This window comes from Colobus angolensis, unplaced genomic scaffold, assembly GCF_000951035.1.
Source record: "Colobus angolensis palliatus isolate OR3802 unplaced genomic scaffold, Cang.pa_1.0 Scaffold116, whole genome shotgun sequence".
In the NCBI taxonomy this organism is placed as follows: Eukaryota; Metazoa; Chordata; class Mammalia; order Primates; family Cercopithecidae; genus Colobus; species Colobus angolensis.
Window position 1 is genome coordinate 1,226,045 of NW_012112697.1, and position 21,183 is coordinate 1,247,227.

The following is a 21,183-nucleotide window of genomic DNA, read 5'->3' on the forward strand; positions in this document are numbered from 1 at the left end:
GTTCAAGCAATTCTCCTGCCTCAGCCTCCCAAGTAGCCAGGATCACACACGTGCACCATCACACCAAGCTATTTTTTTGTATTTTTAGTAGAGGCAGGCTTTTGCCACGTTGGCCAGGCTGGTCTTGAACTCCTGGTCTCAAGTGATCTGCCCACCTGGGCCTCCTAAAGCGCTAGGACTACAGACATGAGCCACTGCACCTGGCCCATAAGTGCTCTTACTATTCCACTTTCTGGAGGGGAAAAGTAAGGTTCAGCAAAGTTGGGAAGGTTTCCACAGCTGTTCAGTGAAACACAGGTGGAGCCAGACTTGGAAGCCAGTCAACGACATTCCACAGCTCACATTTTCCCCCAGCCTTATTGAGGTACAGTTGACAAATAAAAATTGAATATATTTGAGATGTACAAAGAGATGAGGTATGTGTACACTGTGTAATGACTAATGCAGTCAAATGAACGCATCCGTCAACACCCACAGTCATCGTTTTTTAACTCTGTGATCTTTATCACACAACAGGGGGTGCTGAGGACACCTCAGATTTCTCTTAGTAAGTTTCAAGTAGGAGAGGCCAGGATAAGGGAAGGAAGCCAGGAATGCGGAGGAGGAGAGCAGTGAATACACACATCAAGGAAAACAGTTTTGGCTTGGGGGCGGTCATTATTTTCTGTGTAGAACAAAACAAAACCAACAAACAACAAAAAAAGTCATAAAGACCATTTTTCCAGCCCAGATTTTGACATTGAGAAGTGATACATCCTACTGGCATTGGTTGAAAATCACCCCCGGGCTTTGGCCATGGCTGCAGGCGAGATTCAATGCCCAGAGCCTCCAGGGCCTCAGCTCACCACACACTGCCCTGTGTGTGGCGGTGAAACCCAGGCCCCAGCGGATGCCGTGGCCTCCACCCCAGTGCAGCTGCTGGTACGGTCTGCCTTTGTCTCCAGCCTCCGACCCCTAACCCTGTCTTCCCTCCACAGCAGGGGGAAAAAAAGTGGTATATCCTAAAGGCGTGGTTCTCAACCAGCAGAGATTTTGATCCCAGAGACATGTGGCCACATCTGGAGACATTTGTGATTATCAGAGCTGGGGGGAAGGGGGTGCCACCAGCATGTAGTGGGCAGCAGCTAGGCGTGCCATGAAATATCCCACTACACACAGGACGGCCCCCATGACAAAGGATTCTGTGGCCCAAAATGTCAATAGTGTTGGGGTTGAGAACCCTGGCATACAGCAAGTCACTTGACCTAGCTGGGCCTCACTTTTGTCCTTTGTTAAGTGGTGATAGCCATGTCTACCTTTCATTAACCATGTTTACCCTTCATTAAAGTATTTATGAGCAGTAAATATATCTACTGTCTGGTCCATGACAGGCACTCAAAACAGTAGCTGATACTAATGGCATCATCATCCCTGTCAGCATCGCCACCATCATTAAGTAGGAGAAGTACCTGCATTAGGGATTGGCACAATGTGACCTGCTGGCCCCCTGCCTGTTTTGGTAAATAAAGTTTTATTGGCACTCAACCATGTTTACAAATTGTCTTGGGCGGTTTCACTGCTTCAATGGCAGGGGATCACATGGCCCACAACACTGAAAAATTTTACTATTCATCCCTTTATAGAAAAAAGTCTGCTGGCCTAGGAATGATCAAGAAATGTGAAGTGCTATACCAAAAACAAATTATTATAATTCTGATGTGTCAAAAAAATTTGTAGGAAATTTCTTTCTTCCCCCCACATATATAAGGGCCATGGGCACAAAGTTACAGGTGCAGAGCATTCTAATTGCTGAAAGCTAATTTTATTCACTCGATTTTATCACTTTTCATCAAAATTGACCACCACTTTGCTTTAAAATACACGCCATCACAGCAGTTCAAACCTCTAACACCAGGAAGGCAGTCATTATGATACTTACAGAGAAACTGAGATCTGATATCTCGCTCTCCTCCCGAGCCAGAGCACAGGAAGGGGAGGATTTTCCATTAATTTTAAAAGCGTTTTACCACCAAAAGAAGAAAATTTTTTCAAGAAGAAAAAAAGATAATATTTTAGCATTTAAATCTAGTTTTCTTCACAAAGGGAAAATGATTTCTACATATTACATAGTAGGAATTGGGTTGTTACCATAGAACATATTTCATTTTGAGGAGAAGAACTGAGTTTAAAAGATTCATTTTTGGAAACGTTAATCTCGGGCACCTGGAGATGAAAGTGCTGGTGCACAGAAGTTGGTCTTTGTCGAAAGACAGTTTTCAAGTTTTTATAAGACTCATCTCCCTTCTCTACCTTAAAAATGGATTTAAAAAAAAAAAAAAAACTACTTAAAGGGAGTGGGGGGAAAAAAAAGAACCCAATTTCAATATCCTTTGCTAAAGAAACAGTCTTTGCTCAAAACAGGGCAGAGAGTTGCCTGTGTGACCCAGAGAAGGAAGTGAATTGAAACTTTTCTAAAGTACTTGTCACTGTAAAAGAGTTGCTGAGAGTTTGCCCTGGCAAAGCTGAGTTTTCGGTACTGAAAATGGAACCTGTGAGTCACTCCAAGGAAGCCCGAGGAAACAGGGTATATTCAGCTCTCTGCTCCACCGGTTCCAGAGGTAAAATGTACCTTCGTCAACGGAAGCTGCAGAAAAAGCAGGATACTGATGGGAAAAAATTAGCCATGAAGGAAGTTGTGAGAGTTGTTTTCTTAAAAACAAAACTAAGAAGGCGGCGGGCGACTTGGCAAGCAAAAGTTCTTGGGTTGGTAGGAAGAGAAGGAATGTTCAGGGATTCTGGCAACTCCTCCTGGAAGGCTGGCTTCACTGCCCCATGGTGGGGTGTGTGCGTATCCTTAAAGGGAACCAGTGACCCCACTGCCTGTCATCCTGGGAAAGTCAACCCTGGGACGAGTAGAAGTGGAGAAGCAAGGACACGGGAAGTGATACGGTTTGGCTGTGTCCCCACCCAAATCTCATCTTGACCTATAGCTCCCATAATTCCCATGTGTTGTGGGAGGAACCCATGGGGATAACTGACTCATTGGGACAGTTTACCCCATAATGTTCTCGTGGTAGAGAATGAATTTCACAAGATCTGATGGTTTTATAGGGGGAAACCCCTTTCACTTGGTTCTCATTCTCTTTGCCTGACACCATGTGAGACGTGCCTTTCACCTTCTCCCATGATTGCGAGGCCTCCCCAGCCACGTGAAACTGTGAATCCATTAAGCCTCCTTTTTTTTTTTTTTTTTTAAATAAATTACCCAGTCTTGGATATGTCTTTATCAGCAGCGTGAAAACAGGCTAATACAGGAAGGGGCAGTCATCTCTTCCCTGGGGCTCCAGCTGCATTAAGCCTAGACACAAAGGCCCAGAGAGGTCCAGGGCAGCTCTAGTCCTCAGCCAAGCAACAGCTAGCCAGTAGGGAGGCAGGGAGCCAGCCTGGGGACATAGACAGGTCTGGGCTGTGACTGAAATGACCTGAACCTACCCAGAGACGAACTGTGTTCCCCACTGAGCATAGACAAAGGGCAGGGAGGCGGGACCAGCTAGCAGGGAATAGTGACGGCGGCAGCCATGATGGTGGCAGCATGAGCCCACAGCTGGCCAGAATGCTGCAGACAGACAGCGGAAGGAGGCAGGTGACTGTGGACTTCCCAGGCCTGGGAGTAGACAGGGTGAGTCTTTAGAAACCAAGAAGACTCATTCTCCCTGAGTAAGCATGCCAGGCCATTCTCAGCCCACCGGAGGAGGGAGGAACGAGAGAAGATTTCCAGCGACCCTGTGCATGACGGCGTTGAGGGCTGTTCCACTGAGAGTGACAATGTCTGTCCCCAAAACAGGTAAATGAGACAAGAGGGTTCCCCACCACAGCAGGCACCCCACCCGAGAGATGAGGGGTGACAGGTGGCCATGCATACAATTCCCTGCTTGATCTATAAATGCTACACATTGGAAATGATGATTCCCAGGCCACAGATGCAGACATCTGAGGCTCACAGAGGTCGGGTGACAGGGCCCAGGCATATGCCCAGAGCCAGGATTTCGATTCTCACATTCTGACCAAGAGTGGGGACAGATGGTCATCCCCTGGTGTTTGGATTCAAAGTTCTCCCCAGAGAGTGGCTGTGAGCTTCAGGTCTGGAATCTGAACACCTACGTGACCCTGACCATCAGTAAGCTCACCACACTTCAGTTTCCTCCTCTGTATACTGGGAATGAGAGTAATACCATCACACAGAATGGTTATAAGGATCACATGACATAAATAAAGTGCTTAGGAATACGCCTGGCACTGTGTAAGCACTGAATGAACGCAAGCTTGCCAGCCTGATAAGGATTTTAACAATCACTGAGAAAGGTATCTGCAGCTTTCCAAAAGAAGAGAATGGCTCAAAATTAATTGATAAAAAGGATTCTCTGTACTTTATTTTTTTAATCCATTCAAATATGCCCCCAAAGTAGATTAAATAAAAACGTTCAATATGTTCTTTCTACCAAGCTATTGGATCAAATCACCTTATTAGCTGAACTAAATAATTCAATTAGCTAATTCGCACTGTAACGAATCAGGAGAAGCTACAAAACCTCAAAGTCGTTTCAAGTCCAATTTCAAGTCTCTTTCAGGCTTTAGAAAAGTCTTCCACTAGAAGACAGTCATAAAATGTGTCAGGAAACAGAAACGATGAGCTTAACCTCTACCTCGGGCCGACTAATCTTCAGAAACAAACACACTGTCTGAAGAGCAGGAAAGCAGTCATCACTGTTATCAGAACTGGGTCCAAATGTCAGCTCTGCCACTTGCTGACTATGCAACTTGGGATATTCTACTCAACCTTTCTGAGCCTCAGTATCCACCACTGCCTACCTTGCAGGGCTGTCGTGAAGATTAAATGACATGATGCATATAATGGGGCCAGGCATGGTGACTCACACCTGTAACCCAAGCACTTTGGGAGGCCAAGGTGGGAGGATCATTTGAGGCCAGGAGTTCAAGACCAGCCTGGCCAACATAGCAAGACCCCATCTCTTTGAAAATATATGTATAATAATAAAAAGATGTATATGACGCCCCTGCCCGTGTTTGACACATAGTACGTGCTTATTAAATGGTGTCAATTATATTAATTTGGATTTAAATAATTCGTCTATTCATTATTCATTCATTAATAAGAGTGAACTACTCTAGTGAACATGTCTATGTATTCTACATAAGAAAGTTGCTCAGCTGGACGTTAGCAACAATTCTTACATAAGAGCTTAAACAAGGTTAGTAAAACCTCTGATCCTTACAAGCTTAACTAACACTAGAGCCACTGTGCCTTGTATCTGCCTCGCAGGGGAAGAGAACAAGGAGGGGACAGAAGATTTTAGATCCTTCAAATAAAACAAACAAGAATATCACACTATTAGAAGCAAAGTCCTAAGTCTCCCTATTACATATGGGGAGATGTTTCTAAAATGACAGGGCAACTGGAGGCAACGCTTTTTACAAGATGTCTTCCAAGCCAAACTGCTACAAGTCATTCAAGCTGAAAGTCTTCTGGCAGTGCCCCTGACAATCAACTATTAGAGTACCTTTAAGAAACAGAAGCCTCTCTGCACCACCGACCTGACAAAACTCTACCTTCCGGAACAGGTCTGAAATGACTGGCTGGGACTTAGGAGGAAATTCCTATCCAAAGGCCAAGAGCGGCCATGGGAGGAAGGTGCAGCTCTCCACATGCACCTGTGGTAGGGAGAATCGAGACAGAGAAAAGGGAGAACTTTCCAATCCTACCACTTTCAGAAAAAGAAACATTAATTGTAGCATCTGAAACCTAAAAGACTCTCTAGTAGGAATGACAAACAGTGCTAAAAAAGGAACTACGGAGGCGTCTTGCCTCTGTCTCACGCTATGGTCTATCAGTCAGTTGCCACCTGACACGCCCAGGTGGCCAAACCTTCGCACCTGCTGTTCCTGCCATCTGGACTGCCCTTCCCCACCCTGTCTCGCTGGCAAAGTTCTATTCTACCTGCAAAGCCCAGCTTCGAAACGAACATTTCTGCGCTATCTTCTCCAATACACCCCAAACCACAACCCCTCCACCAGCAGATCTGACAGCGCCAATTTCCCTCTTCTTTTGACTCACTGATTTCTTGCCGCTAAAAATTACTATTTTATGATGCTAACTCGGCTACTAGGCTGTGAGCCCCCCAAGGCAAGGGAGAGGGCTGATTCTTCAATATATCCACTGATCTGGCTCTCACTCACTCATCCATTCATTCATGCACTGAGCACTGAAGTGAACCTTGGTTTTCTGCCACCATGGCATCCGCTTCCCCTAACAACAGTCCCAGTTTTCATCTGGGTATCCATCCCTCTCCCCAACCTCCCTTCTCCATGTCTCAATGGAGCTCTTCCCCGTCTTAGCAACAGCCAGATCCTGCGATCAGCTGAAAAGAAAGAATGGAACCTAAGTTGACTCTACAGAGTAAATGTAAGGTTTTTGGCAGGAATAGAGACAGACTCTTGCTTTTTCCTATGAATGTGAATCTGGAAGAAAAACTGTGTCCCCAGGGGTGATCACAGTCATGTGTGACCCTGAGGAGGAAAACCTATTGATGTGGTTTGCCTGTGTCCCCACCCAAATCTCACCTTGAATTGTGGCTCCCACAATTCCCACCTGTCGTGGGAGGGATCCAGTGGGAGGTAACGGAAGGATGGGGGCAGGTCTTTCCCGTGCTGTTCTCGTGACAGTGAGTAAGTCTCACAAGATCTGATGCTTTTATAAGGGGGAGTTCCCCTGCACAAGCTCTCTCTCTTTGCCTGCCACCATCCATGTTAGACACAACTTGCTCCTCCTTGCCTTCTGCCATGATTGTGAGGTCTTCCCAGCCATGTGGAACCGTGAGTCCATTAAGCCTCTTTTTCTTCCTGGTCTTGGTTATGTCTTTATCAGCACCATGACAATGGACTAATACACCTACCAAAAATGATGTCAACCCAGGAAGGGAAGAGGAAAGCACACTAAAGAGAGAGAAACAGGAGCCTGGTAACACAGCTTAAGTATCAAGCATTTGTCACAGCTAAAGCCAGACTTTTCCTTGGGCCAAGGGATTCCCTTCCTCGAGATTACCACGACAGGCTCGACTCAGTGGTAACAACAAGCTGAACAGATACCAGTCAATTCTTGCTCTTACAAAGTCTATAGTGGATCCGGCAACACAGCAGAGCAACTCTCCTCCAAGCAGTGACTCAGGAATCCAGGCTAGTGTCATCTTCTAGCTATGCATCATGGAACACATGGCTTCCAGAATCACCATGGCAGGGAAGGAAGAACCAAGAAAACTCATCCCCACTCTCCTATGCCTCAGTCTAGGATAATGCTCATCATCTCTACTTTCAACCCATTGGCCAAAACTAGTCACATAGTCCCAAGCAATCCATAAAGGAGACTAGGAAATACATCTGTCCTATGTGTCTACAAAAAGAAAAATGAGATTTTACTTACTCAGGCTCACGGACAGCCTGAGCCAAGCTTTTTTATTCTGCAACCAAAAAAAACTATTTATTCAATGATACAAGCATCAACCAGGTACCAGAGGTCATGAAGGATGAACACAGGTAAGTGGGGCACATTCACGACACTGTACTAGCAGGATTAGGAGAGGTGACACAAAGGACGTGCAGGACACCTGGGGCAAACTGAACCCAGTCTTCAGGAGTGCAGTAGGGTGATTCGAGAAGGCTTCCAGGATGAGATTTGAAAGATCAGAAGTCAGCCAGGGAAAATGGACAGAGAGGGTTCATGAAAAAAGAACAGGGTTCCAGGTGGGACCTTATATCTGCCTGTGTAAAGGTCTGCAGTGAGAACACGTGCATTTGAGAAAGGAAAACATGCTCAGAGTGGGAAGGCAAGAACATAGCAAAAAGGCTTACTTTAACATGTGTACATGTTACTTTTACAGGAACCTAAGGGTGAAAGTGAGCCACTGGCAAGTTTTAAGCAGAAAAAGAAATGGACCAAGCGGACTGGGTCCGGAGTAGTTTGTCATTGTCCATCTACATGCATTAAATGCTACAAGTCCCTCCCTCCTCCCTGTCTCGGCGTTCTTCACTCTCCCCGCACCCCCAGTTTCTCCAGCTCCACACTGCCAATGATGAGCCCTTGATGTTGCCAGCAGGCTGAGCTCATGCAGCATTCAGGACAGCCCTGTCCCTTCCCCGGGTGTATTCTGAACTCTGAGCCCAACCTTGACAGGACGACATCTCTTTTACTCGCTTCCATCAAGGCCATAGGACTCCTTCTGGCTTCTTGAAGCCACTTCCCGCCTCAAAGAGGAAGGCAAATATAAAACAGGCTCAAAATAGTGTGGGTCTGAAAAGCTGAAAACCAGCCACTATAATTACAAGTATTTTTATCTATCGCCCAAAAAAGGACTATTGGATCATTTTCCAAGTGTTTCTCTAAGGAAGTTCATCTGTTCATTCGCAAGCACTCTAGACTTCCAGATCAGAGGCACAACCGGAAATCAGGCTTCAGCAGAAATGGACGCGAAACAGAACACACGGGGTGGAGACACAGCAAAGATCAGGGCCCGGCGCTGCCACCGGAGAGGGTGGCGACCTCGCCATGAAATGGGAAATGAGGTATCCAAGGTTCTGTGAGAGAAATCAAAAGATCAGCAAAGATAGACACTACAAAGCTGGGGGCGCAAGCACGCCTGCACAGAGGCACGACTGTGACCTGCACCTGAACACGCCCCAGGCAAACGCAAACAGGTAACTGAGAGGCCAAGGGAGAGGAGGGAAGAAGGAAGAGCCATTGAGAAGAAGACAGTGCCAATAGCGGACCTTTTCCTCCTGCTGCACAGGCGGATAACCCCAGCACACAGGAACAGATGGGGATACCCAGTGGGCACAAGAGGCATCAGAAGGGGCCTGCCATCCAAGGCAGCACACACGGCTGTTTACCCAGTAAGTGCTCACATCAGAAACCGTGTCGCCAGCTAGAATCTGTTTCCATTCTCCCTCCTCATCGCTTCCATCGTTCCCTAGTTCTTGACAAGCTAATAGCCAGCATGTTTGTCACTGAGTTCATTTTCCTGGCTCTGCTTAGAACTAAAAGTTAGAGCTAGCAGGCAAGGCAGGCCCGATTCCTGTTTCTAGTCAGGTACAGAGAAGGCCACAGAGGGTGACGGGAAGAGTACCAACTCTGGGGTCAGTCAAGGGGTCAAATCTTCCTTCTACCCATGCTAGCCCTGTGACCTCAGGCAGGTGACTTAGCCCTTCCAAGCCTCGGCTTCCTCGTCTTGCTCTGTCACCTAGGCTGGAGTACAGTGGCGCCATCATAGTAATGCAGGACTGATGAGCTCCCAAAGAAGGGCTTAGCCTGCAAGGGTTCTTGGTTGTACCTGGGAAAGTACTCAAGGGCAAGCTGGAGGTAGTAGAAACAGCTTTATCGAAGCAGCGGGGTCACAGCACCAGTAGAGTGATAGCTCCGGGACTGCTCCTGCAGAGCAGGGTGACCCGTAGACAGAAGGCAGCAGCTCAGGGCAGTTGTGCAGTCACATTTCTACCTACTTTTAATTATGTGTAGATTAAGGGGTCGTTTATGCAGAAATTTCTAGAGAGGAAGTATTAATTTTTGGGTCATTGCCATGGAAAGGGGCAATAACTCCTGGATGTTGCCATGATGATGATAAACTGACATGGTACCCACGGGCATGTCTGATGGAAAGCTGCTTCCACCCAGCCCTGTTTTAGCTAGTAGTCAGTTTGGTCCAGTGTCTGAGTCCCACCTCTGGAGTCAAGTCCCACCTCCTCCTTCAATAGCTCACTGCAGCCTTGACTTTCTGGGCTCAAGCAATCTTCCTGCCTCAACCTCCTGAGTGGTTGGGACCACAGGCACGCTGCTGCGCCCGGCTAGTTAAAAAAACATTGTTTTGTAAGTACAGGGTCTCACTACACTGCCCAGGCTGTAACATCAATATCTATAGCTGCTTTTCATAAAATGTCACAAAAAAACCAACAGGCCACCGAGTACCACACACATAATAGACCCTCAAAAAGCACTGGTAGGAGAAATTCTCCAGGATCAACAACTCAGGTTCTTCAACTAATAAATGACAGGTAAGGAAGAAAGGGAGAGGAAAGGAGACACAGGTGACAGAACACACAGATTAAAAGAGACTCAAGAGATCCGTCACTAATCGTGAGGTGGGGACCTTACTAGGATCCTGACTCAAACATCTGTTTAAACTGCAAATGTGAACACTCACCAGATATTTGACAATACCAAAGAATTACTGCCAACTTTTGGTGTGATAATGAACCTACAGAGTTTTTTCTGTTTTATGAAAGAGAGCCCTTGTAGTTTACTACCAATATATTCCTAACTACTTAGGGGCGAAATCAACGTTGTGCTTCGGATTTCCTTCCGAACACAAGGTGACGCTGGGGAAACAGGAGGGTAAGTGGATGAAACAAGAATGGCCAAGAGTTGATAACTATTGAAGTAGGGTGATGAGTATATGCAAGTTCTTTATGCTCTTTTGCCTATGCTTTACCAGTAAAATAGATATGTTATTTTAAAAAAACAGAGACACCTGTGTAAGATACAGCCTGCCTCCTCCTCCTCCTGGAGAGACCTTCGTTAGGAAAGGAGTCCATTTGTAAAGGAGCCCATGCTGGAGGCTGGAAATCCATGCGCTGGTGAAGCCTGCAGGCTGGGTCACACGCCCTCGTCCTCAAATCCCTCACTTTCCCAGGGCCTGTGCAGCTGTGCTGCTGACCTGTGTGTGTTGTTAACTGAAGTCAAGGCAGACAGCCAAGCAAAGGGCACATCCAAGAGGCAGAAAAGCTCCGAGCTTAGCCATCTTGCGTAAATGAGATGCTCCAGTTCCTTGTTCGGGAAGCTGGGGATGAGGAAGAGTGAGCCAGGGGCCCCTTGAAAGACCTTCTTAAAGAAGCTCCTCTCCCTGACACTCCAACCTGAGAATCACTGGGACTAGCATGACCCTTCTTTAACAGGCTTTTTAAAGTGTGACTATGGTATTGGAGTAATGTGGGGTTTTTAAAAGAGCTCTTATCTTTTAAAGATAGATTCTGAAATACTCAGGAATGTAATAATATGGAATCTGGAATTTTCTTCAAAATACCATGAGAGGCTGAGGTTTGAGGGGTGGGACAAGATACAGATAAAGCAAGATTGGCCAGGAGTTACTAACAGCTACAGCCAGGTGATGGGTACACAAAAGCTCATTACGCTCATTTATATCTGTGTATGTTTCGACTTTTACATAATAAAAAGATTTTAAGAACACCTTGGAGGTTTAGTCCTGTTAGTCATTCACAATTTAGTGGGAATTACACCTATCCTGCTGGAAACTGTAACTTCCTACCCTTTTTCACTGATACATAGGAGGCACTTAAACACTCAGTTTTGCTTGGTAGTCAAACTATATGAGGTAAGAGCCTGGTCTCAATCCACTCAGTTTCATGTGATTTAAAAAAAAAAACAGGACAGGCATGGTGGCTCACACCTGTAATCCCAGCACTTTGGGAGGCCAAGGTGGGCAGATCACTTGAGGTCAGGAGTTTGAGACCAGCCTGGCCAATTTGGTGAAACCCTGTCTCTACTAAGAATACAAAAATTAGCTGAGCATGGTAGCGCATGCCTGTAACCCCAGCTACTACGGAGGGGGAAGGAGGAGAATCGCTTGAACCGGGGAGGCAGAGGTTGCCGTGAGCCGAGATCGTATACCACTGTACTCCATCCTGGGCTGTGTGTACAGTGTGAGACTCCATTAAAAAAAACAACAAAAAAAAGAGAGTCACATCATACCTTTCACTTTGAGTATCAGTTTAATGTAGATCTCAGCTGAGAGTTTTTTATCCTGAGTCCTGATACAGAATCCAGTATTTTATTGAAAAGCCCATGCTGCTCTTATACAAAAATGACTCCTGGACAAAGTCAAAAGTGTTGGAACCCACTGGTGCCAATTTATGAGGCAAGCACTGGTGGTGTAACTGCTCCCAAGGTGCTGGCTGCTTCCGGAATGTTTACAGTTTATTAAAATGATGATCACATTCACAGTTATCTACAGCATGTGATTATGAGTGTATTTTTTATCAGCTTGATGTTTAAGCTTACTTTTCCATTCATTAATAGCAACTCTGCCATTATAATGAGAACAAATGTTGCTAATACACCATTATTTTACCCATGAGAAAAATTCAGGGACTAACTACACTCAGACAGTAAATGACAAGTGCCTTATAATTTTAAAAATCAATCAACAGCTAGCCGAGCCCTGCCATATGGAAGGAAGTGAAGTTCTGTTTGCAGAGGATGGACCGGCAATATTGAAGCAGAAGATACACAAGTGGGGCAAACAGCTAGAAAACGGTGCCAGCAAGCAAGACCTGGGAGAGCCTGAAGGCAGCATGAGGGAGCTAAGCCCTGGTAAACAGTGAGCGGAAGGAGAACTGAATTACATACGGATACAAAGCTTTAGGTAAGTGAGGGCGCCGCTGGTAAACAAAAGTCCTTATACAAAAGTCCAGTATTTTATTGAAAAGCCCATGCTGTTGTTACATAAAAACGACCCCTGGACACATCAAAAGTGTTGGAACCCATTGGTGCCAATTTATGAGCCAAGCACTGGCAGTGTAACTGCTCCCAAGGTCCTGTAAAAGCAAAAAAAAAAAAAACAGATTCTAACCTAAACTAAAATAGAATTCACTATAAACAGGCAGAAAAGTGGGGAAATAGGACTCAGAAAAGTAACTGGGGCCAGGCACAGTAGCTCACGCCTATAATCCATCCCATCACTGTGGGAGGCCGAGGCACGTGGATCACCTGAGGTCAGGAGTTCGAGACCAGCCTGGTCAAGATGGTGAAAACCCATTTCTGTTAAAAATATTAAAAATTAGCCGGGTGTGGTGGCACGCATCTGTAATCTCAGCTATTTGGGAGGCTGAAGCAGGAGAATTGCTTGAACCTGGGAGGCAGAGGTCGCAGTGAGCCGAGATTGTGCCATTGCACTCCAGCCTGGGTGACAGAATGAGACTCTGTCTCAAGAGAAAAAAAAAAAGAAAAAGGAACTGAAACCAGAGCAATTCTGGCAGGTTCAACACAGAAAACCACTAGAGCCTTACCAGACTCATTGCTAGTAGTCTATCGAATAAATGCTTATTGTTAATTGCTATTGAATAAATGGCCTCCCAAGCATTGCTGCATTCTTATATACCTTCAGCGTTAAACCCCCATTGGCCTAGCTCAGGTCATGTGCACAGCCCTGAACCAAAACCAGGGCAAAGCACTTGGATGTACTGTCCCACTCAGACAGCATGCTATGGTGGAGAGGGAAGCCCTCCAAAGGAAGTCAGGACAGAGGGGAGAAGAGGAAGCACAGAGACACCTCCTGTATACTGCAGGCACTCAGATGGGTTCTTTATGTGCCATTCCCAAAACAAACCCACTCGCAGGTGCGACTGGCTGCATTTCACTAATGGAGAAATTGAGGCTTAGAGAGGTTAGAGGCTGTGCCCAGGAACATAAGGCAGTAAGTGGCAAATCTGAACTCAGTCTGACACGCGATACATGTGCTTTCCAAGTCACCAGGCTGCAGAAGCCAGGGACAAAGTGATGCAGGCCCAAAGTCCAAATGTCGCCAACATGTCACATTGTTGTGAAGGCAACTGCTGAAAAAGAATACAACATCTCTGAAGATGAGTCCAAAGCAAAGGAAATGTACTTAAAAGAAGTAAAGAAGAGACTCAGAAGAGATCTATCTTGGATGTGTTCCATATATTCTATCTTCAAAACCCTGGTGAGAACGATTGTTTCTCTTCTGATGTCTTAGAATTTCAAGAAGGATGGGGAAGTTTACAGCAGAAATTCTAAGCATCACTAACAGTCTCTAAGAAGCGGCGAGGAATTATCTAAAGAAGCTGTGGTTAGCTGCCAAACTCTGCAGAGCTGCTGTCAAAGACACGGCTCCAGGTCTGTGGGTATAACCCCACCTCTGCACTTCAATCCTGTGTCCTGACGATCAGAACAGGCACGTCTGCCTCATCCACAAGAAGTCACTCTGCAAGTGGCTCACGCCTGTAATCCCAGTACTTTGGGAGGCTGAGGCGGGTGGATCATGAGGTCAAGAGATTGAGACCATTCTGACCAACATGGTGAAACCCCCGTTTCTACTAAAAATACAAAAATGAGCTGGGCGTGGTGACGCATGCCTGTAGTCCCAGCTACTCAGGAGGCTGAGGCAGGAGAATCGCTTGAACCCAGGAGGCAAAGGTTGCAGCGAGCTAAGATCACGCCTCTGCACTCCAGCCTAGCGACAGAGTGAGACTCTGTCTCAAAAAAAAAAAAAAAAAAAAAAAAAGGTTCCATCTAGGGTAGTGAATGCCATTTCAGGGATGTCTCTGTTTCAACCTCACAACTTCTTGGCTCTTCTCACAACCATCAACACTGCTGCTCCCAGGCTAGGAAAAGTCACAAAGGGAGGAGAAAGGAAGCTAAGGGCTGAACACTGAGAAGGCGCTCAATGGGTGTGCATGAACTGCGTTGGCACCATCTATTACTCAATGGCCTCCCCAGGCTCTCCAAGTTATGCTTCCTGCTAACACTGAGGGCCAGAGGAAAGTGTGCCTCCTCTACAGAACTCAAGCGCTCTTATTAGCTATCTAATCTAATTTCTAATTAGCTATCTAATCTAATTTCCACCAGGATGCTCTGAGCTCTAGTTAAGACTTAACTGTGGGCCAGGTGCAGTGGCTCACACCTGTAATCCCAGCACTTTAGGAGGCCAAGGCGGATGGATCACCTAAGGTCACCTAAGGTTAATTGAGACCAGCCCATTTAAAGAGGGCTTTATGGCATTGACTTTAGGTCTTCACACCTTCATGCCTGAACTTTGAGCCCTCCGGTTTGGTAGTTCCACAGTCCCCCTCTCACAGCTGGCCAGAAGAGCCAGGCAGGTGAACCCTGCAGTAACTCCCCAGATGACCTGATCCTCTCCACACATCCCAGCTGAGGTCAGCACAGTAGGGGATGAGACTTTCACATGGTCAAAGCAAAGCAGGTGATGACACAGCCAGGACACAGCCACAGTACCACCTTTCTCCCCTCCTCCACTCTGTTCCGACCTGTCAGTCTCCTTTCAGTGCCTGCCAATGCTTTCCTTGTATTCAGCCTCCATTCTTGCTGTTGCTGATGCAGAAAGCAGGCATCTGATAAACACTGAAATAAATCATCCAACCATCCGGCTCACGAATGAAGTAGTGGCACTTGGCTCAGAGGGTCAAACACCCAATCACTGTCTTCTTGCACCCCCACCCCACCCCACCCCACACGCTGCCCAGCAGCCCCACAGGTGGAGAATCTCCACGGAGAGTGGTGCCTGGACCCAGCACTCAATGCCTTTGTGGACCCTGCGAAGCAGGCGCCCTTGCTGAGCTGCACTGGTCTCACGGAGTCCTCACCTTAGCACCTTTGTTCCCCAGAGGAACAGAACCTTTCATCCTGCACTTTCATTCTGAGAACCTTTCACCCTCTCTAAGCTCATCAGGCCTTCTTTCATTCCCTAAATCCAGACATCCCCATCCTAGGGAGAATTTAAAAATTCAGGGGTTATGCAGCATCTACCATTTGCCAGTAAGTGGCTGTGGAATGTACAGAGCTGGCAAAGACACGGTCCCGCCTTCCAGGGGCTCGGAGTCCACTGGGGGAAAGAAATACAGTCCTGAGATTGGGGCCGTGTTTCCCTCTCCACTTGGGCCTTCCAGGCATAAACTCGTGGCCCAGAACCCTGACACTGCCACCAGCCAAGTCTGAGTCTCACGGCCCCACTGAGGGAGCTCCCAAGGAAGGGCACAGCGCTGGGCAGAGACCACACAAGAGTGCCCTCTCCCCAGGCCTCCCCAGCCTGGCTTTTGACTCATCCCCACCAGCCTGTGTGTTAAGGCCTCAGCTTGCCTTCCCTTGTGCTCACTTGAGTTAGAATGCAAGATGTTTCTAAAGTCACCTTCCTTCTTTAGAGTCAATTTAGAGACCAGACAAAACAGATGGTAAGAATGGCAGCCTGAACCAGCAATGAACTTAGGGGGCCCCCTCCAAAGCCCTGGGCTTCTGAAACCCACCCAAGCTCAGGCATGTCTCCACAGCAATGACTGTTTTCCTGATTATCAAAATAAAACTATCTGTAGAAGATTTAGAAACAACCAAAAGTATGCTTGTATAGTTAGCATGTGTATGTATGTACACACACACATGGCTTATAATCCTACCACCAAGGGACCATTACAACATGTACACACAGCTCATCAAAAACAGCTTCTCAACTTCACCATCGATATGGTAATAATCCACGGTTTTTGAAAAACCTCTTTATCATATCCAAGAATTACCTTTATTCCTCATTTATGAAGAATATTGTTTATCAGGTATCAATAAAGTTATAAAATGATTTTTCATTACCTACCAAGATAAATATCTGGTTTTCCCCTGAGGCCACTAATGAGATGATTTACATGGATGAATATCTAGCATGCAGCCATCCTTGCAATCCTAAATAAACCCTGTTTTACGTGCACTGTTCTTTTAATATGTGACTGAATTTGAGTAACGACTTTCTAGAATTTTTGTACATCTTATACACAGATGATTCTATTTGATAGTGTTCTTTTTAATGCTATCTTTGTCAGGATTTTTTTATATCATGGTAATGCATACCTGAACCAAGATAGAGATGTATAAAAACCCTCTCAGGAAATATAAATAGCAAAGGGCTCTTTGTGTATTACCTTGAAGAGTTTCCTAGAAATCACCATGAAACCATCTAGACTTGCTGTCTGCTAAGGAAGCAGTTCTTCAGTTACTTGTACAACTTTATTCCAAAGTGTTTTGGTTTTTTGTTTTTTGTTTTGTTTTTTTCTTTTGAGGGCGAGGGGTTCCCTTTGACCAGTCTGCCTCATCTTCAATTAATTCTGATAAGGAATGTTTTTTCTGAAAAATAGTTCACCTCATCCATATTTTCACATTTAGCAGCACAAAGGTGCATGCGATATTCTCCTGTTTTCATCTCCAAATGTTACAATTATTTCATTTTTAATGTTACATATATATTTTTCTCTTATTTCCTTATCATAAGTGCCAGAAATTTCCAATAATTAAGTGATGTTTCAAAGGATCAGTTCATACTTCTCTTTATAAAGCACACTGACTTGGTCTTGTTTTGTTTTGTGGGGCTGAAGAGTTGCTTGGTCTTTAGAACAGGCTACACTTGTCCTGGAAAGTCTGCAAAGCAGCCAACATCAGAAACAAAGATGCAGACTCCTTACCTCGATGAGCTTTCTTTCATAGGAGCTTGCAAGTTCTTCAGCAATTTCCCCCGGCTTCTGTTCAGTTACTGTAACTTCTCCATCAACACTCCAAAGATTTGGCACAACTTTAGAGAAAGAGAGACATGTCATAAATATTTCAACAGTATTGAAAATTATTCTCCCAGTAAAAAAAGAAAAAATTCTTCTTTCTCAGATGACTTCAGATGGAAAATGCTCTCAAGAAACACACACACACACACACACACACTTACTAATTACTTAACCAATGGGACATTTTCACCTTAGTACAATAAAACGAGTGATAAGGCCTGCACGGTGGTGTGTGCCTGCAGTGTCAGCTGCTCAGGAGGCTGAGGGGAGAGGATTGCTTGAGCCCAGGAGGTCGAGGATGCCATGAGCTATGATTGTGCCAATGTCATCCAGCCTGGGTGACAGAATTAGACTCTGTCACTTAAAAAAAAAAAAGCGATAAGCTGTATTTTTAAAATGCAAGAACTGTCACAAGATAGAAGCACAGGAGTCAAGGAATAATCTTGTCACTACTTTCCATTTCAGGAGAAAGCAGGCAATATTTTGACAGATTTGGCAAGACATAAGCGCCTACATTTGTTGTTGTTGTTGTTTTTTTTTGGGGGGGGAGTGGAGGTTTTGTTTGTTTTGTTTCGTTTGAGATGGGTTCTTCTTCGTCACCCAGGGTGGATTACAGTGGCACAATCAATCATATAGCTCACTACAGCCTCGAACTCCTGGGCTCAAACGATCCTTCTGCCTCAGCCTCCTGAGTCACTGGGACTGCAGGCATACCCCTGCTGCACCATGCTAATTCTTTTTTTTTTTTTTTTCCTTTTAGTTTTTGTAGAGACAAGTTCTCACTGTGTTGACCAGGCTGGTCTTGAACTCCTGGCCTCAAGTGATCCTCCCTCCTTGGCTTCCCAAAGTGTTGAGATTACAGGTGTGAGCCACTGCATTCAGTCCACTTACATCTTTTATATTTGCTAAGTTTCATTTTCTACAACAAAAAAGTGATCCAGTGAGGTAGTGCCTGCCACAGCCAGTTGTGGAGCACTAATGGGGGTCAGAATAATGTGTAAAACCAAGGATCAGCATTCATAAACCATACTTACGATGACAGCAAGAAAACTTCTAGAAAAACTCGAAAACCAACACAGAACGTCAATGCAAAAGACATGTTAAAGAGACTGGCTCCCAGGTCAGGGCAAGCATGGACACAGACGGCTCCAAGAAGTGTTTCCATGATTACGTATATGCCCATATATGCCCACTCTGTAGGGAAGAGCAAATAAAGAAGAACTGGGAATGAACCAGATAGTTCCAAGAAAAGCAGGAAACAAGAACAGGGAAGACCTCCCACACCAAGGGCAAAGAAAAAGATCCACAGCATGTTTAAGAACGCGGATTAGCCTCAAGCTCAAAACAAGCATCGACGATGCAGGATCAGTTTCCTGTGTGTTCAGGGACAAGAAACCCCTTGGATGCCCTACCAGCTGTATGGAGTGGGCAGTGAGGCTAAACAAGGATCTGAGACTAGCCCCCCAGTGATAGGGGGTAGCCTTCAGGGAGAAGGTGAAAGTCAGGAAGGCTGAGCAAAACCAGGAGTCAAAACTGAAGCAACTAAGCCAGGCGGCTAAGCCTCCTCGGGCCACACTGTTAGAGCCTGCCGAAGGCTCAAGGCCATGAGTGACAGCAGGGAACACGCAGAAAGAAGCCTTGAGTCCTGGGCCACAAATGCACAGAGTGACCCAATCACAACAGATAACCCCAAACAGTTATGGAAAGAAAAACTGTGAAGAACTCTGTAAAGATGAGAGCCTGAACACAGTAATTTACACTCACATCCTCTCAAAATCCCATTAAACTGTCAACTGAGGCTGCGTGCGGTGGCTCATGCCTGTAATGCCAGCGCTTTTGGGAGACTAAGGCGAGTGGATCACTTGAGGTCAGGAGTTCGAAACCAGCCTGGCCAACATGGAGAAACCGTCTCTACTAAAACTACAAAAATCAGCTGGGCATAGTGGCATGCTCCTGTATTCCTAGCTACTTGGGGGGCTGAAGCAGGAGAATCACTTGAAACAGGGAGACAGACTGCAGCGAGCCGAGATCGTGCCACTGCACTCCAGCCTGGGCAACAGACCAAGACTCTGTCTCAAAAAAAAAAGAAAAGCCAATTGAAATGTCTCCTATGAGGCGATGATGAATATGGTAAGTACCCTGATTTGATCATTAAATTTAGTATACATGTATCATAATATCACACACTACCCATACATATGTACATTGCGTGTCAAAAATAATCATAAAAAGCAAAAAAAAAGGGTTTTTATAAAGGCATCGCTCAAAAAAAAAGCATTGGAGTGGAAATAACAAAATTACAGAAGCTGAGAATCAGGTAGACAACTGGTAAGTAACTTGACAGACCTGAGAAAATTTCATTCCTAAATAGACATGCATGCCACCAAAATAGTATCTGATGAGAATGGAATGGTTCACAAAAGGCTAACGAATTGTTAGCACGAGACACCTCTTCTGGAAGGGAGGGTGAACACGGGACTAGAAAGCAGAAGAAAGGTTTTAAAAGTCTGTTTAAGAAGCGATTAGCAGAATATACACGTTTATTCTCTGGAGAAAACGCGGTAGGTCCGGACTGAGTTGAGGCTGGGGTACTCTATTTTTTTAATGGAGAGATAAAAGTAACACACACTAAACTTCCGAGTTTCTCCCATTCTTCTTCCCTCTCCCCAGCCCCACTCATTCCCAGAATAGCAGGCAGACAGCATTTGCCTCTAAGCCAGGGAATGGAAAGGTATTCTCCCAGGAATCTAAAAAAGCTCTGGAGACCAGGGGTAGTTCTCCAGTGGAATGCCACAGCCAGATCACCCCAAGACGCCCAAAGTCAATGTTCACGGAGCTTCGAATCAACTTCTAATCCCACTCCAACACCTCAGTAGACATCTAGAAATCACCTCCCATTTGAGAAAAGCACCTAAGAACTTTATGAAAGATTGAGATGAAAGACTGAGACAGGAATAAACAGAGAAAAGCAACCTGCAGGAAAGAGAGACTATTTAGGGAAAACACTTCAAAAGCAAACTGTTGGTAATATTTCCAGAGAGAGAGGAGGAGACAGTGTAGTCATGAAATAAGAATAGGGAGATATTTAAAAAGGAGAAAAAAAAAAAACACAAAGCACACAAAAGCCCTTTTACAGAGTGAAACTATAACAGCAGAAACAGAACAGGGACTATAAGGGAAAGGGTAGCAAAATTTCCAGAAAATAGAGGCAACGAATAACAAAATGGAATACAAGCCTGGGCAACATGGCGACGCCCCACCTCTGCAAAAACCACAAAAATTAGTGCGGTGTGGTGCCACATGCCTGTAGTCCCAGGTACCTGGGAGGCTGAGGTGGGAGGCTCGCTTGAGCCTGGCAGGCAGAGGTTGCAGTGAACTGAGATGGTGTCACTGCACTCCATCCTGGGCCACAGAGCAAGACCCTGTCCCCTCCCCCCCCCAAAAAAAGAGGGAGGGAACAGAGAGCTACAAATCCAAATGAGAAGAGATCAAGAAAGGAGAAAAAGATAATGCACAGAAGAGGAAATCAAAGATATAATTCAGAGTCAACAGAAACGAGGGGCAGGATGGAAGAGTTCAATGAATGTCCAGCAAAATGGACAAAAGCAAGCCTCACTCACAGACTTCAGAACACAGGAGACAGAGAAGACAGCCTACCAACTTCTGAAGTGGAAGAATTTTTACAAATGATAAAAACTAGAAATGGCATAGGATTTCTAAACAGCAACACAGAAAGCTAGAAAACAATGAAGCAACATCTTCAACATCCTGAAG

General features: G+C 45.5%; 1 protein-coding gene across 1 annotated transcript in view; it reads right to left on the reverse strand.

Annotated features, from left to right (window-relative positions):
• Positions 1-21,183, reverse strand: part of SNX29 (sorting nexin 29) — a 577,448-nt gene that overhangs the window by 276,943 nt on the left and 279,322 nt on the right. Inside the window, exon 14 of the mRNA XM_011962337.1 lies at positions 17,317-17,423. Within this exon, the coding sequence (XP_011817727.1) occupies positions 17,317-17,423 (107 nt within the window). The remainder of the gene's footprint in view (positions 1-17,316; positions 17,424-21,183) is intronic.